The sequence below is a fragment of the Ovis canadensis genome, chromosome 11 (assembly GCF_042477335.2).
Source record: "Ovis canadensis isolate MfBH-ARS-UI-01 breed Bighorn chromosome 11, ARS-UI_OviCan_v2, whole genome shotgun sequence".
Lineage (NCBI taxonomy): Eukaryota > Metazoa > Chordata > Mammalia > Artiodactyla > Bovidae > Ovis > Ovis canadensis.
This window is the reverse complement of record NC_091255.1, coordinates 63,496,033-63,514,446: the sequence shown is the minus strand read 5'-3', so window position 1 is coordinate 63,514,446 and position 18,414 is coordinate 63,496,033. Positions and strand designations below refer to the sequence as shown.

The 18,414-nt window shown below is 44.6% G+C and overlaps 1 protein-coding gene and 1 pseudogene across 8 annotated transcripts in view; both read right to left on the bottom strand.

Annotated features, from left to right (window-relative positions):
- Positions 1-15,699, bottom strand: part of RNF157 (ring finger protein 157) — an 80,466-nt gene extending 64,767 nt beyond the window's left edge. For 6 of the 8 annotated variants that reach the window (XM_069542114.1, XM_069542115.1, XM_069542111.1 and 3 more), the window contains exon 1: positions 15,189-15,543. In XM_069542114.1, the coding sequence (XP_069398215.1) occupies positions 15,189-15,276 (88 nt within the window). In that variant the 5' untranslated portion in view covers positions 15,277-15,543. Of the gene's footprint in view, positions 1-15,188 lie in introns of all 8 variants that reach the window. The other 2 variants (XM_069542113.1, XM_069542118.1) reach the window with 2 other exon arrangements.
- On the bottom strand, positions 1,015-1,446 carry LOC138929721 (ATP synthase subunit g, mitochondrial pseudogene; annotated as a pseudogene).
- Positions 15,700-18,414: the final 2,715 nt, after the last annotated feature.

The window sequence follows — 18,414 nt, the reverse complement described above, 5'->3', positions numbered from 1 at the left end:
TCAACTCTGTATTTAATGGATACCCTAAATGTTAACAAAAACTCTTAATTTGGGGGGACTTCCCTGGCGGTCCGGTGGTTAAGAATCTGCCTGCCCGTGCAGGGGACACAGGTTCAATCCCTGGTCTGGGAAGATTCCACACACCTCGTAGCAAGTACTGAGCCCATGTGCCTAGAACCGGTGCTCGGTAACAACCCACTGCGGTGAGAAGCCTGCGCACCCTCACGAAGAGTAGCCCCTGCTGGCGGCGACGAGAGGAAGCTTGTGCACAGCAGTGAAGACCCAGAGCAGCCAAAACCAAAATTAATTAACTTAAAAAAGATAATGATTCTCCCCCTAAACAAACAACAAAAAACAGTTTGCAGCCTTCTAGGTTTTCCTATACATATATAAGCACATTCAAGTTTTCGCTTTTGCTTTCCTTTGTTTTTTAACCTACTTAAAATATTACTCATATTGATCTGCATGTAGCTTTTTTTCTCTAATGTAATACTGGCATCTTTCCAGGTCTGTACTTATGTATGGACTTATGGATTGACTTCATTGTTTTTTCCCCTGGCCCACTCCAATTAGCTTATAAAATCTTAGTTCCTTGACCAGGGGATTGAACCCAGACCAGGCCAGGGCCTAACCACTGAACCACCGGGGAATTCCCAACCTCATTGTTCTTAATGACTATATAAAAACAAACTCTTTTTGAAGGCTTACTCTATATACCAGTGCTATAGTAACAAATATTACATATTCCTTACAACCCTATAAGGTGGGTGTCAACTATTTTTTTTTCTTATTTTACCAAAGAGGAATTGAATGCCCAGAGAGGTTAAGGACTTTGTCCAAGGTCACACAGTTAAGAAGAGGCAGTGCCATGCCCCAAATCCAGCTATTTTTATTCCCGAGCCTGTGTGTGCTCTTAACCATTATACTGTAATCCCATTGACTGCCTAGATTGAATTAACTGTTTCCCTCCTGATAAACGCTCCCTACTCTTTCTCGTTTATGTTGCTTGCCTGGTTTTCTTTTTTCTTTTTTCTGACACATTGTCTTATTTTATTCAAATAGCAGTCTGCTCACACATGGTCCAAGAACACTTGAATAATAAAGCAAATATAATCACATGTTAAAAATTGGTCTTCAAACATCATAGCCAATGATGCCACGCTTGCCTATGATCTCGCCAACATAAAACCACATTCACACCTCAGTGGCCACCAAACCATTCAGCAGAGCTTCCTTAACAGTGAGCTGTTTGAAGCTACCGGTTTTAGCACTGTTGATAATTTTTTTCAAGCTCTGAATTGCTGTAGGGATCTCAGCAGGGGTTGGAGGAACCAGCTCCACCTTGGCATAGTACCAAAACGTGGCCAATCGAGGCTTTGAGTAAGTCACAGCAGCATTGACCAGCACCGGGGTCTTCTCCACGAGGTTACGGACAAACTGGGCCATGGTCCTAGGATGGAGAGCCCGTCACCCCGACTGGTTTTTTTATTTTATTGTTTTTACATCTGGAATTTGTCCTTGTGAACTGTGTGAGATAAGGGTTTAATTTTTTTTTTTTCCAAATAGGAAACATCACTAACATAATTTCTCGACTATTCCATCTCCCCCACTGATTATTTCACTTTCTTGTGTATTTGTGGTTGTGCTGGGTCTTCGCTGCTGCGGGGCTTTCTCCAGCTGCGCCGAGTGGGGCTCCCCTCTACTTGCGGGGCCTGGGCCTCGCATTGCGGCGGCTTCTCCGGCCGCTCAGTCAGGCTCTAGGATGTCTGTGCTTAACTGTGGTTCCCGAGCTCTAGAGCACAGGCTCACAAGTCGTGGCCCTTGGGCTCCTCCACTAATTGAAATTTGATTTTTATCATGTTATATATATATATATATATATCTAGATCTGGGTCCTATTCTATTCTGAACAAGTACAACATAGGGTTTTCGGGGGGGTGGCGTGCCCCGCGGTCTCAGCTGTGGTGTGCAGGACCTTTCAGTTGTGCCATGGGAACCCTTAGTTGCAGCATGTGGGATCTGGTTCCCTGACCTGGGATCAAACCCGGGGCCCCTGCATTGGAAGTGTGGTTGTCTTAGCCACTAGACCACCAGGGAAGTCCCCCAGTACGGTTTTAACAACTGTAGCTTCACAGTATATACAGCAAGGCACAGTCAGTGGACCCAGACCTTCCCACGTTCTCAAGTCCCCAACGCTGACCCTTCTCCCTGTTTTCCTTCTACTTAGTGGAGCTCCTTAAAAACCCTTTAGTTACCAAAGTCTCAATACCTTCACCTTCCCTATATTTGTATTCATCCTTTCTTCCCATCTCAAGAAGATATTCCTATTGTCCCCATCGCAAGCGTGATTTTTTCACCTGGGTTCTCATTCCCAACTAACTCTACCTCCTCCAGACCTCATCAGCAACAATCCTTCTTACTCAAGATTTCCATTCCTCGTTCTCCACTGGCTTTTTTGTTGGCCTCTACAAACATATTCTCTCCCTGACTTAAAAAACAAATACAAAAACAAACGCCTGAAGACCCAACCATCCATCCACGCACTCATCCGCCCACCAGCCCATCCATCCATCCATCCATTCCTCCATCCTCTGTCTGCTCCCACCCCCACATCCAACAACCCCTCCGATCTTTACAGCAGTTGCTACCACTGCGCTGAAACTCTTCTCTGGAACCAGGCCAACCAGGCCAACTGTCTTTTCTCACACTTCATTCACCTTATGAATGCTCAGAAGACTTCAACGCTAGTTTCTGTCTTTTTTAGCATTTCTTTCTTTATTTGACTGCTCTGGGCCTTAGATGTGGCACGTGGAGGGCTTCCTCCGGCTGTGGTGAGCAGGAGCTACTTTCTCATTGCGGTGAGGGGGCTTTGCACCGTGGTGGACTCTCCTGTCGCGGGGCACGGCTCTAGAGCTTGAGAGCTTCAGGAGCTGCAGCCCGTGGGCTCAGTGGTTGCAGCTCGCTGGCTCTACAGCACGAGCTCACCAGTTGTGGTGTGTGGGCTTAGTTGCCCTGAGGCATGTGGAACCTTCCCCGACCAGGGCTCAAACCCATGTCCCCCCCACTGGCCAACGGATTCTTAACTACAGGACCACCAGGGAAGTCCTCAAGCTCTTCTCTTTATTTTATTCAACTGGCATAAAACACTTGGTATTTCCTTTTTTCATATTTATTTATGCATTTGGCTGTGCTGGGAATTAGATGCAGAATTTGGGATCTTCCATCTTTGCTGCGTGTGGGATCTAGTTCCCTGACCAGGGATGGAACCCGAGCCCCCTGTATTGGGAGCTCAGAGTCTTAACCATTGGACCACCAGGGAAGTCTCTTGACTGTTATTTTTAAAAACAGTTTTTACTGAGGTATAATATACACAGCATAAAATTCATCCATGCTACAATTCAATGATTTTGGCAACTATCACCACAATCCAGTTGAAAACATCACCACCACAAAATGCTCCCTTGTGTCCATTTACAACTAATTCCCACTCCCACCCCCAGCCTTAAGCAAACCCTGCTCTGCTTTCTATTTCTTTGTATTTGCTGTTTCTAGTCCATACAAATGGACACATACAATAATACATCATCTTGTATCTGGCTACTTTCACTTACCACAATGTTTTTGGGGTTAATCTGCATTGTGTAGCGTATACCAGTAGCTGTTTTCTTTAAATTGCTGAATAGTATTGTAATGAATGAATATACCTTATTTTGTTAATCCATTCACTAGTTGATGGACATTTGTATTACTTTCAGTTTTTTGATCATTATGAGCAATGCTGTCATGAACAACTGAACACACAGTGCTGTGTGTAAATATGTCTTCATTTTTTTAAATAGATTTACTCGTTGGAAAAGATCTTGATGCTGGGAAAGATTGAAGGCAGGAGGAGAAGGGGACGACAGAGGATGAGATGGCTGGATGCCATTATCATCTCAATGGACATGAGTTTGAGCAAGCTCCGGGAGATGGTGAAGGACAGGGAAGCCCTGGTGTGCTGCAGTCCATGGGGTCGCAAAGAGTCGGACACGACTGAGCCAGTGAACAACGAGAGGAGTGCAACTGCTAGACCATAAGGTAAGTTTATGTTTAACTTTTTAAGACACTCTCACACTCTTTTCCAAATTGGCCATTACCATTTTGCATTCCCATCCGTAAGGTACAAGGATCCCAATTTCTCTGCATTCTCACCAACATGTGATGTTGTCTTTTTCCCTGTTGCTTTCCTAGCAGTTTTGAAGTGCTATCTCATTGTGGTTTTAATTGTACTTCCCTAATAACTACTGATGCTGAGCATCTTTCCATGTGTTTACTGGCTATTCCTATATCTTCTTTGGTGAAATGTCCATTCAACTCTTTTGTCCATTTTTAAATTGAGTTGTTGTCTTAATATTGAGTTGTAAGAGTTGTCAAAATATTCTGGATGTAAATCCTCTATGTGTTTTGCAAATATTTTCATTCAGAAGGTGGCTTGTCTTTCCATCTCCTTAATGTTGTTTGAAGTAAAAACATTTTTAATTTGGAAGAAATCCAATTTATCAGTTTTTTCCCTTATGGATTTAGCTTTTGGCATTGTATCAAAGAACTCTGCCCAATCTGAAACAAATACATAGCTTCTCCTATGTCTTCTTTTAGGGGTTTTATAGTTCTAACTCTTGAATCTAAGTCCATTTTAAAAAATTTTTGGCCCCATCATGGAGTATGTGGGATCCTCAACCAGGGTTTGAACTCTCGCCCCCTGCATTGGAAGGCAGTCTTAACCATGGGGACACCAGGGAAGTCCTCTTTGCTGTCATTTAGTCACTAAGACGTGTCCAGCTTTTTTTGTGACCCCATGGACTGTAGCTCACCAGGCTTCTCTGTCCATGGAATTTCCCAGATGAGAACACAGGAGGGGGTTGCCATTTCCCTCTCCAGGGGATCTTCCTGACCCAAGGATAGAACCTGAGTCTCCTGCACTGGCAGGCAGATTCTTTACATCTGAGCCACCAAGGAAGCCCTGGGGAAGTCCTAGGTCCCTTTTAAAAACAGCTTTACCAAGAGATAATTCACATACCATACAATCCATCTATTTAAAACATACAGTTCGATGGTGTTTTAGTATATACACAAGTTATGCAACTATTCATCATTATCTAATTTTAGAACATTTTCATAATCCCAGAAAGAAACCCTGTTAGCACTCACTTCTCATCTCCCCCTCCCCCAGCCACTGGCAGTCACTAATCTCCTTTCTGTCTCTACGGATTTGCCTCTTGTGGACATGTCACATAAACGGGATTATACAATATATGCCCTTTTGCCTCTGGCTTCTTTCACTTCATGTTAGTGACTTTCAGGTTTCAGCTAAGCTATAGCACATATCAATACGTCATTCCTTTTTATTGACGAATAACACTCCACTGCACGGATTTACCACATTTTATCAGTTGTTCCAGTCACCAGTTGTTGAACATTAGGGTTATTCCCACCTCTTAGCTACTATGACTAATGCTGCTATGAACGTTCATCTACATGTTTTGGCATGGAATATTTTTATTTTTCTTGGGCATACATACACACACATACACCCCTAGGACTGTAATTGCTGAGTTATAAAGTAACAAAGCATTCGAGGAGCTGTCAAATTGTTTTCCATAGCAGCTGTACCTTTTTACATTCCCATCAATGGTGGACCAGGATTTCAGTTTCTCCACATTCTCACCAACTCTTACTATCTGTTTCTAAAAATTATTGCCATCCTAGTGGCTGTGAAGTGGTAATCTAACTGCAGTTTTGATTTGCATTCCCCTAAAGGAAAAAGCAAGAGAGTTCCAGAAAAACATCTATTTCTGCTTTACTGACTATGCCAAAGCCTTTGACTGTGTGGATCAAAATAAACTGTGGAAAATTCTGAAAGAGATGGGAATACCAGACCACCTGACCTGCCTCTTGAGAAACCTATATGCAGGTCAGGAAGCAACAGTTAGAACTGGACATGGAACAACAGACTGGTTCCAAATAGGAAAAGGAGTACGTCAAGGCTGTATATTGTCACCCTGCTTATTTAACTTCTGTGCAGAGTACATCATGAGAAATGCTGGGCTGGAAGAAGCACAAGCTGGAATCAAGATTGCCGGGAGGAATATCAATAACCTCAGATATGCAGATGATAACACCCTTATGGCAGAAAGTGAAGAGGAACTCAAAAGCCTCTTGATGAAAGTGAAAGAGGAGAGTGAAAAAGTTGGTTTAAAGCTCAACATTCAGAAAACGAAGATCGTGGCATCTGGTCCCATCACTTCATGGGAAATAGATGGAAACAGTGGAAACAGTGTCAGACTTTATTTTGGGGGGCTCCAAAATCACTGCAGATGGTGGTTACAGCCATGAAATTAAAAGACGCTTACTCCTTGGAAGGAAAGTTATGACCAACCTAGATAGCATATTAAAAAGCAGAGATATTACTTTGCCAACAAAGGTCCATCTAGTCAAGGCTATGGTTTTTCCAGTGGTCATGTATGGATGTGAGAGTCTGTCTGTGAAGAAAGCTGAGCGCCGAAGAATTGATGCTTTTGAACCGTGGTGTTGGAGAAGACTCTTGAGAGTCCCTTGGACTGCAAGGAGATCCAACCAGTCCATTCTGAAGGAGATCAGCCACGGGATTTCTTTGGAGGGAATGATGCTAAAGCTGAAACTCCAATACTTTGGCCACCTCATGCGAAGAGTTGACTCACTGGAAAAGACTCTGATGATGGGAGGGATTGGGGGCAGGAGGAGAAGGGGTCAACCGAGGATGAGATGGCTGGATGGCATCACTGACTCGATGGATGTGAGTCTGAGTGAACTCCGGGAGTTGGTGATGGACAGAGGCCTGGCGTGCTGCAATTCATGGGGTCGCAAAGAGTCAGACACAACTGAGCGACTGAACTGAACTGAAAGGCCAACTGGAGAAGGCAATGGCACCCCACTCCAGAACTCTTGCCTGGAAGGTCCCATGGACAGAAGAGCCTGGTGGGCTGCAGTCCATGGGGTCGCTAGGAGTTGGACACGACTGAGCGGCTTCACTTTGGCTTTTCACTTTCATGCATTGGAGAAGGAAATGGCAACCCACTCCAGTATTCTTGCCTAGAGAATCCCAGGGATGGGGAAGCCCGGTGGGCTGCCATCTATGGGGTCGCACAGAGTCAGACACGACTGAAGCGACTTAGCAGCAGCAGCAAAGGCCAACAATAGTAAGCATCTTTTCATTACTGACATGCTTATTGTTCATTTGTGTATCTGTTGGAGAAATGTTTACTGAAGAACTTTGCTCCTTTTCAGGTTGTCCTTTTGTTTTTGAATTGCACACATTCTTTATACAATCTAGACACAAATCCCTTACCATATAGAAGATTTGCAAATATTTCCTTCCACTCCATGGTCAATATTTTCATTCTATTTCACTCATTCATTCTATGTGAGTTAATTTTTGGTGATGTGAATCAAGGGTCTAAGCTCATTTTTCTGCTTGTCAATATCCAATTGTCCTAGCACCATTTGTTGAAAAGCATATCCTCTCCCTGTTGAATTGTCTTGGCACTTCTGTCAAAAACCACCGACCATAAATATAAGGATTTATTTCTGTCTTGAATTCTACTGATCTATATGCTTCTAGCTGTACCAACACCACAGCATGTCTCGATGTAATTTTTGAAATTGGGTAATGAAAATCTTCCAAGTTTGTTCTTCCTTCTCAAAATTGTTAAGGATATTCTAGACCCTTTGCTTGTCCACATGTATTTTAGAACTGGCTGGCCAGTTGCTTCAAAAAAGTCTGTTGGGATTGTGACAGAGAATGTAGTCAATTTTCAGATCAATTGCGAGACCACTGGCATCTCAACTGAGTTTTCCAATTCATGAACATAAAATGTCTATTTATATAGACCTCTTTAAACTAATCTTTAGTTAGAGCATTAATCTTGATAACATTTTAGAATTTTCAGGGTACAAATCACACACTTATGTTAAATTTATTCCTGAAAATCACTACATTCTTTTTGCTGCTATTGGGAATGGAACGCTTTTCTTAATTTCATTTTCAGATTATTTGTTGTTGTTTAGCCACTCAGTAGTGTCCAACTCTTTTGCAACCCCATGGAACCCACCAGGCTCCTCTGGCCATGGGATTTTCCAGGCAGGATTACTGGAGTGGGTTGCCATTTCCTCCTCCAGGGGATCTTCCTGACCCAGGGATTGAACCCAGGTCTCCAAGTCCTCTGCATTGCAGGCGGACTCTTTACCGCTGAGCCACCAGGGAACCCCTTCAGATAATTGCTCGTATATAAAAGCACAATTGATTTTTTCGTGTTTATATGATCTGTTATCTACAACCTGACTCATTTATTAGTTCTAGTAGGCTTTTTTTGTAGAATCCTGAGTATTTTCTATACATAGGATCATGTCACCTGTGAATACAGTTTCACTTTTTTCTTTACAATCTGGTTGCCTTAAAACTTCTTTTTTATGTGTTTCTTTGTTTGACCTTATTGTTAGAATCTCCAATCCAGTTAGAATCTTCAGTCATTACTGAATGGCAAAAGCAGACATCCTTGCCTTGACCCTAATCTTAGGAGGAAAGAAATCTGTATCTCACCATTAATTATACTGGTAGCTATGAGTATCTCATAGATATCCCACATCAGATTGAAGAAGCACCTTTCTATTCCAAGTTTGTTGAATGTTTTTTATCTTGAAAAGGTATTGGATATGTTAAGCAGTATTGATCCAAGGTACTGGAGATCATGTAGTTTTTATTCTTTATTCTACTAATATGGTGTGTTAACATCAATTGATTTTTCAGATATTAAACCAACCGTGCATTCCTGGGATAAATTCCACCTGATCATGGTATATTTTATATTCTTATTTATCTCTTTATGACTGCATTCTACATTTGATACTAGATGATAAGCACTGAAATTTTGGAAGAGTGTAATTCTTAAATTATGATTTTTAAAGACTGTAATTTTTAGACATTTAAAAATGTTTTCCCAGCACAGGCGCTCTTTCAGAAACTAAAAACTTGGAGCCAAAGTTTTGGGCCTATCTAGCACAAATAATTTGATAAAAAAAGAAGCTACGGAGAATTTCCTGGTGGTCCTGTGGTTGGGACTCCATACTTTCACTACCACAGGTTTGATCCATGGTTGGGGAATTAAGATCCTGAAAAGTCATGCAGCACAGCCGAAAAAAACAAAAAAAAGAATCACTATGATTGTTAATTTTTATGTCAACTTGGCTAGGGCTGTGGTGGTCAGTTGTTTGTCCAAACACCAATCTAGATGTTGCTGTGAAGGTATTTTGTAGATGTAATTAACCTTTATAATTAGTTGACTTTAAGTAACAGAGATTAACCTGGATAATGTGGGTGGGCTTCATCCAATCAGTTGAAGGCTTTAAAAGCCAAAACTGAGGTTTCCCAGAGGAAAAGGAATTCCCGCTGTAAGACTCACACACATATGTATGGCTGAGTCCCTTTGCTGTTCACCTGAAACTACCACAACATTGTTAACTGGCTATACCCCAATGCAAAATAAAAAGTTTAAAGTATGGGGAAAAAACAAACAAACACAGAAATCCTGCCTGAGTTTCTCGTCTGGCAGCCTGTCCTACGGATTTCAGACTGACAAATACAACATGAATTCCTGAGAATCCAGCTTGCTGGCCAGCCCTACAACTTTCAGACTTGCCAGCCTCACAATAATGGAGGGCAATTATATGTGTACATCTCCTATTGGTTCTCTTTCTCTGGAGAACCCTGGTGATACAACCACCATAGAGCCTGTATTGTTAATCCTCCCTTCTGTGACCCACATCATGAACTACAAAGTTGATTTGAGGGCTTCTATCCTGATGCTTGCCATAGGCATCAAAATCCCAGGATCAGAATCTATACACTAGCACACAGCACAGTCCATCAGTGCCTGATAATGTGCATTGACAGTAATAAACAGAATGAGAAAAGAGTTGCTAAGGAACAAAAGAACACAACCACTATCATATAAGGAAATCAAAGGCCCTCAATCATAAGACACAATCGAAAAGTGAAAGAAATCAGTCTGCTCTCAATGAAGTAAGGTACAAATAAAGCAAAAATACTGGAGGTTTCCAAAGTAGAATTACCACCTTTTGAGTGTTCAAAAATAACACCAGCATTTGAACTCTTGAGCTTTATGACTCCATCATTAAAGAGAACAACCATTAGCTTTATTATGGTATTAAATGTATTTACTAAAAATTTTAGAAACCTATTTTTTTTTTTACCATTTTAAAATATTTTTTTATGTGTGGACTATTTTTAAAGTATTTATTGAATTTCTTACAACATTGTTTGTTTTATGTTTTGGTTTTTTCGACCTCAAGGCATGTGGGATCCCAGCTCCCTGACCATGGATCGAACCTGTACCCCCTTCATTAGAAGGCTAAGTCTTAAACTTTGGATTACCAGGGAAGTCCCAAGAGACCTACTTAATTTTGGTTAATGCATCAATCAAAATTTGCCAAAACCAAGTAATTCTTTATTCTGCAGTAAGTTTCCCTGGCGGCTCAGTGGTAAATAATTCACCTGCCAATGCAGGAGACGAGGGTTCGATCTCCGGGCTGGGAAGACCCCCGGAGAAGGAAATGGCAACCCACTCCATATTCTTGCCTGGGAGATCCCATGGACAGAGGAGCCTGGCTGGCTACAGTCCACGGGGTTGCTAAAGAGTCAGACATGACTCATCAACTAAACAACAACAAAGCTAAGAGAAACTTTTATAACTGTACAACCAGCAAAGACTTAGTACCCACGCTTCAGAAACTGCTCTTGCCCTAGGACAGACCCACTTGACAAGCATATGTGTACTCCAATACAACAAAAAATTTGGAGAATGATGATGTTAGCTGCCCAGGACTCTGATTACCATTCTGAATTTTATTTACTTTTTAAAAAATTATTTATTTATTTATCTGGCTGCATCAGGCCTTAGATGCAGCACGCAGGGTCTTTGTCCCCTCATGTGGGATCTCTACTTGCAGCGCTCAGTAGCTGCGGTGTTTGGGTATGGGTTTAGCTGCCCCGGGGCATGTGGGATCTTAGTTTCCAGGGATCTAATCCCCTGCACTGCAAGGCATGTTCTTAACCACTGGACCACTAGGGAAGTTTCACCATTTTTAATTTTACTCTATGTTTTTAACTTTTTATTTTGTATTGAAGTATAGCCAATTAACAATGTTGTGAATAGTTTCAGGTGAACAGCGAAGGGACTCAGCCATATACATACATGTAACCATTCTCCCCCAAACTCCCCTTCCATCCACGCTGCCAAGTGACATCGAGCAGAATTCCATGTGCTACAGAGTAGGTCCCTGTTGGTTATCCATTTTAAATACAGCCGTGTATACACGTCCATCCCAAACCCCCTAACTATCCCTTCCTCATCTTAAATTTTTATAATAAGTTTCCCTCTTAACACCTAAGCAAAATGAATTACTCCTATTTTCCAATTTGCTCAAATATGTAAGAGGGAAATGAACTAGATTTATCAGGTACTGAATTAAAGTGAATGTCTTTATGGTATGCTATTTCTTCCTGGACAGAGGAAAACAGAACCAATGACACTTATCAATATGGAGACACCGTTCAAAAGTTGGGCCTGCGTGCATAAAAACAACACCTCAGCAAAACTATACCTTTGCTGAACAAATGATCATGGGCTTTGAAAGAAACAAAGATCTCAGAGGAGGATTTAAAAGCACAGAATGGCTTCCAACTCAAAAATTACAAAGGCACAACCCTGTGCCTTTTAGCACTGTGCAGAACAGTGCTGAAAACAGCTTTCTATGCTAATGTAGAAACAGTCTACAGCAACAAATTCCCATCATACTTGCTGTTATTTAAATGATTAATATTTGTGTATTTATTAACAAAGCTAAAAACTGCCTGAGAACATATGCATAATATTAGTCATTGCCAAACTGTTTGTAATAGTAAAAGGTTGGGGCGGGAAGACACTTCCAAATGTTCACCAGTAGCAAACTGCGTGAAAAACCAATAGCACGTACACACCAAGGAATGTTATTTTATTTTTTAATTGATTGTTTTGTTTTTTAATGAAATTTTTTTAGTTGTTTTATTTTTTAAAAGAACAACAATAACAGCAACAACAAAAAAAAACCCTAATATAGAGATAACAGAAAAAGACCTCCAATATCTTTGAAAGTAAAAAAACCAAAACAAAACACGGTGCAGAGCAGTCTAAGTAGTTACACTTGTATTTACACAATAAACTGGAAGAATTCCAGAAAGTGGTTACGTAGGTATGGGCAGCATATGGGGAGGAACTGGGTGGATGAACAGGTACTGTGAGAACTAGACTCTCACTGTATGCCTTCTCATTCTTTTCAACTTTGAACTATGTGACTCTATGACTGATTCAAAAAAATTATTAATTCTAAACAATTTTAGGCTATTTTTTTTTTGCCTATCTCTAGTAAAAAACAAAAAAAAGCTATAAACCCAAGCGCCAACAAGAAATCAGCTGTTCTCAATATCTTTTAAATGTTTCCAGGTCAACATGCGTAGAAAATTAAGGGGTTCCTTTAAAAATATAAAAAGCAGAAAAACCAATTTCTGCTGGGCACGTGGAGTTATAGAGACTTCCTGGTGAGCCAGAGGGCGGTCCCAGCTCAGCCAGGTTGGTCACCTGGAGAAAGCTGATTCTGCTGTTTGCTTTGTTCCACTCTTAGCACCAAAGATAGGGAGATCTCAAGATCAGCCCAGTCTGATCCTTCAACAGGGAGACAGGCCTCTGAGTTTTGTACCAATACTGATGCAGAATAGCCTCCATTCCACTAATCATCAAGGATGAGTTCAAAATCCAATTCCTAAAGAAAGGCAGAGGCTGATGGTTTAGTAAGAAGAGCACTCACTTGCTGGGTAACCTTGGCCTTTACCAACCCACTTCTCTGAGTCTCCATTTTCTTACCCGCCAAATGAATGGATCAGGGGCCAGATTCTCTGCAAGGTTCCTTTGGGGCTCAAATACTATAATCCAGGGACTGCCCTGATGGTCCAGCAGTTAAGACTCTAAGCTTCCAATGCAGGGGACATCAGTCCGATTTCTGGCAGGGACTCTATATGCTGCACTGCCCAGCCAAAAAAAACCAAAAAGTATTATAATCCAATAATCAGGTAAATTTAAAGATCACACGAGGGACTTGCATCTGCCTTGCAATGCAGGGGACGAAGAGTCGATCCCTCATCAGGGAACCAAGATCCCACATGCCATGGAACAACTAAGCCTCTGTGCTGTAACTACTGAACCCTCGAGCCACAACTAGAGAGAGTACTAGACAGAGTCAGTTCTCTGCAGGGAAAGATCCCCGTGTGCCGAAATGAGGCAACACAGCCAAATAAATAAAACAATAATAATGATAAAGACCACGTGAAAGATAGCAGATGCATCTAGACTAGCGCATATACACCAAGTACACAAATTTTCAAGTACACAGAGGTCTGCCGACTGGGACATGAATGTTCTGATTCCTATTTTCTGTGTTTTACGTTCAACATACAAAATTTGGTCCACTTGCTACAAAGATTTCTCTCGTGCAAAAGCTCTGATTAAAAAATGGGTTACCATTTGGTGAAACTTTCAAAAAAGATTGGTAGAGCAGAGATGATGATTTAAGACTGTAAGTATGGAGGGCGATGGTTAGGGAAAGTTTCAGTTTGGTCCATTACCCTTGTATTATCATCATCCAAGATTCACAGTTGCATCAATATCCTTTGGGGACTTTGATCGACCTATGCTTATTCCGATAAGTAAAGGACGGATGAATACTCTTCTGAGGCGGTGAATTCCACTGCAAACTCCAAGTTCAGCAAAACACGCTCCATATGCGAATCAATAAAAGCTAAGTGATTTCGGAAAAGTCCACAAATAATTGTGTATATTTTTGTCGACTAAAAAGCAAAATGCATGCCTCCTTTAGCACTGGGTTCATACAGTTGTAATTAGCCAGAGCTTTATTAAAACACTAATAATGCCTCCCTTGATCTCAGACTATACTAAAGCAGTTCAAAAGCATATTCATGTCTGCAACGTTTCATTCTTTGGCACAAAACAGTGTGCAACACAGCCTGGCAGACACACTGCGGGGTGCAGCTTCATTGTCTGGTCCCAGCTTTCACCTGGCACAAACTGGATCGACTGCTGAGAAACCAGCTCATCTCATTAGCATGTCTTTATTCTACTGCTGTAATTCTGACATCTCTCCAAGATCATGAAAATCCTCATCAGGTCCAAAGCCGAAGGGAAGATGGTAGCCATGGGTCCCCAGAAGTCTTGAGAAAAGTATTGAAAAACAAAGAGCCAGGAGTTAGGGTCTTGGCTAGCAGTTTCGAATTGGCTGGTGCTCAATCCACTTGTAAACCTCTCTGTGCTGTCAAAATTCTCCTCCACTTCCAATATTTATGGTACAAGCCAGAGGCTGGAGACATGTGTCGTTTTAATCATTCTGAAAACAAACATAATACTTCTAGACATTATCAATACCTGTGCCCTATCCCAGGGCTATTCGCACTCCAAATCCAGGGTTGCCATTGCTCTGGCAAAGCGACAACCCGAATGACTCTGATACATTTCTGTTGAACTCCTTTCTTCTGACAGCCTCTTGAAAAAGCACCCGCAACAGCAAACGCATTTTCGGCCGCCATCCTCCAGCAGCACCCCCCAACCCCGCAACCAGGAGAAACCTAATTCAAACCTGTGCCTCCCTCTCCGGAGGCCACCAGGGCCAGCACCTAGCACAGGTGCCCGCTTCGGATGCCAACCCGGTCCACCTCATCCTCAGCTCCTGAGGGGGCCCGGGCACCGGGCGGGAAGGAAGGGGCCCGGCCTGCGCCGTGGACACCCCGCCCCTCGGAGCCGCAGTCCCCCGAGCGCACGTCTCCGTCACAGGACCCGATGGCGCGCAGGCCGCTCCCAGCCCCCGGCGGAGGGGCTGCCCACCCCGGCGACCCCCGCCAAGGGCCCTAAAGCAGCCCCTCCCAGACCTGGTCCAACACCTCCCACCCTCCGAGATGGCTCTGCAGCGCCGTCGGCCGCTGGGTCTCCTGGGCCCCCGGGGAACCCCCCGCGCGGGGGCATCGCGACCTCCTCGCAGCCCCCGCTCGCGCTCACCGGACTTGGGCGGGTAGCGGTACACGGAATTGGACGGGATGTCCACCTCCTCCACGCCCGCGTGCTGCCGGCTGGTCAGGGCCCCCATGGCCGCTGCGCGCGCGCCGCTCTGGGCGCCTCACCGCGGCGGCCGCTCGCCCCGCGTCCGGTGCGGGGGTCGGCTGCGCGCCGCGGCCCGCTCCTGCCTCGGCGCTGCGGCTTCGGCGGCGGGGAGCCCCGGGCGCGCCGCGCACCATCCTCCGCCGGGCCCCGCGGCGGCGCCTATGTCGAGGGGGGCTGCGGGCTGGGCCGGGGGCGCCGCCGCCGCCTCAGGCCTCGTGATGTCAGCCGCGGCTAGCGCGCGGGGCCCGCGGCGGCCGCGGCCAATGGTGGGGCGGGGCGGGAGCGGGCCGCGCCGTGCCAGCCAATGGGCGGCGGCACTCGGCGGAGCGGCCGCCGGGCGCGCCCGGCCGGCCCGGGGCTCGCGGCCCAGCGCGGGCTGGAGGGGCCGGGGACGCGTCGCCCCCATGGAGCCAGCTGACCTCGCTCAGGTGACCGCGCGGGAGCCGCCGTCTCGCCGCGCACGCCAGGTCGAGGCCCAGGAGGTCGCTCACCGTTGTCCCCAGCATCCGAAGGGCGCACGCGGCTTCCCGGCCGGGAGGATGCCTTCTCCAGCCCCACCCCTCAGCATCCCAAAGGCAATGGTCAGAAACCCCGCAGAGGGGGGCCCCTAGCCCGCCCGCCCCAGCCGAGGAACTTCGGGTGGGTTCCCCCCACCCCCAGCGCCGTAGCCTCAAAGGGACTCCCCGGGGCCAGGGAGATTGATCAGTGCTGGTGACCCGCTCGGAAGACGTCGCCACTGACATCCGTCTCACTTTGTTGTTGCCCAGTCTCTAAGTCGTGTCCGACCCCATGGACTGCAGCACACCCGTCTTCTCTGTCCTCCACTGTCTCCCAGAGTTTGCTCAGACTCATGTCCATTGAGTTGGTGGCGCCATCCAACCATCCCATTCTCTATCGCCCTTTCTTCCTTTTGCCTTCAATCTTTCCCAGGACCACGGTCTTTTCCGATGAGTCGGCTCTTCGCATCAGGTGGCCAAAGTATCGGAGCTTCAGCTTTAGCAACAGACCTTCCAATGAACATTCAGGATTGATTTCCTTTGGGATTGACTGGTTTGATCTCTTTGCAGTCCAAGGGACTCTCAAGAGTCTTCTCCAACACCACAGTGCAAAAGCATCAATTCTTCTGCACTCATCCTTCTTTATGGCCCAACTATCACATCCATATCTGACTACTGGAAAAAACATAGCTTTGTCTAGACAGACCTTTGTCTGCCAAGTGATGTCTCTGCTTTGTAAGACATAGTCTGGGTTAGTCATAGCTTTCCTTCCAAGGAGCAAGCATCTTTTAATTTCATGGCTGCAGTCATCATCTGCAGTGATTTTGGAGCCCAAGAAAACAAAATCTGACACTGCTTCCACTTCTACTTCTAACCCTCTCATTTAGCTCCTTTCAAAGAGCAGAATTCTATACACATTCTCTGTTTATGGGTCCCTTCTGCAGCTCATGTAGCCCTGAAGTTAGGAGACCCTCAACTCAGTAGATCGAGACAGTCAAGCTCAGATCATGCCTTTTGGAAACTATGCGAGCAAGGAGAGTCAAGGCGGGATGACAGGTGAAGGGCTTCTCTGAATGAGAACACACAACCACAGTGGGTCACTGGGACAGACAGAAGACACCACTCCAGAGCTTAATTACAGACATATGTGTTTTAAACCTTTTCTTTTTTGTGTGGGTCTGGTGAGAGCATAGACTGATTAGCAAAAACTTCAACTGCTAGAACACGATGTCAGCAATGTTTCAGCAACATTCAGTGTACTGTTGGGCCCTTGGGTTCCCTTGATTAGATTTGTAAAAGCCATTTCACAAAGTCTCTTTCCTGATTACCTTTTGTACTAGTTTTTTAATTCATTTATTTATTTACTTGGCTGCCTGGAGTCTCAGTTGTGCTGTGCACAGGCTCAGCAGTTGCCTAGAGGGGGCTTAGTTGACTGGTGGGCATGTGGGATCCTAGTTCCCTGACAAGGGGTCGAACCCCGCATCCCCCAACACTGGAAGGCAAATTTCAAACCACTAGACTGCCAGGGAGTTTCCTCTTTTGTACTTTTAATTGTCCTCTTCTCAGTTGCAGACCTGGTGACAAAGATACCATCACCCAATTGCCTTGGTTGTCCCCAGGATGGCAGGAACACATATTTGTCTTTTTTTTTTTTTTTTTTTTTTTTTGACTAATGCCGAGGAGCAGGCAAGTCCCTGGCCCAGGCCAGCAGATGGAAGCTTCTCCCAAGCACCAGGGCTCCGTGGCAGAGTTCAGAGCCCTCCCTCCAACCCTTGACCCTCACCACTAGAAGGCTTTTAGACATATCTTTGGAAGGGAACAAATGACTACCAGTTACCCTTTTCATCACACACAGGGCCTACCTTGTAATTACTGGGTAAAGATAAAATACAAGTCACGAAGAATCAGTATGGCCTCAAAGCAGAAAGCCTTTAGCACATCACAGAGTAAAATGCCTTATAATCTTATTATCAAAGAAGTCTTTGTCCTTCCTGCCCTTGGCCATTGGTAAAGGGGGCACCATCTCTGAGTGGATTTACCCACATCTGCAGCCAGAGTCAGGCAGCAGGTAGCTCAGTCAGGCAGCTCTGTTCCTGTTTTTTGCAATGATCTGTTCTTCTTTCATCTCAGCCTCTGATCTTGGGAAGTGGGTTTGCTCCCTATCTTTTCATATATAAATATAATTTTATTTGTATTTATTTATTTTTGGCTGTGCTGGGTCTTCCTTGCTGCATAAGGCTTTTTTCTAGTTGAGGCAAGCAGGGGCTACTCTCTTGTTGCAGTCATGCTATCAAGGTGCAGTGGCTTTTCTTGCTGTGGAGCACAGGCTTTAGGGCACGTGGTTCATTAGGGCATGTGGGCTCAGTAGTTGCAGCTCCCTGGCTCTAGAGCACAGGCTGAGTAACTGGTGCATGGGCTTAGATGCTCTGAGGCATGTGGGATCTTCCTGGATCACGGATGGAAACCATGTCTCCTCCATTGGCAGGCAGATTTTTTTTTTTTTTTTTTAACCACGGAGCCACCAGGGAAGCCCTGTTCCCTGTCTTGGATAACACTCCCCAAGCTTATAACTTTGTTTTTCCTCCAATCCTTACTGTCTATTACAAAGAAGCCATTAGTGAATCAAG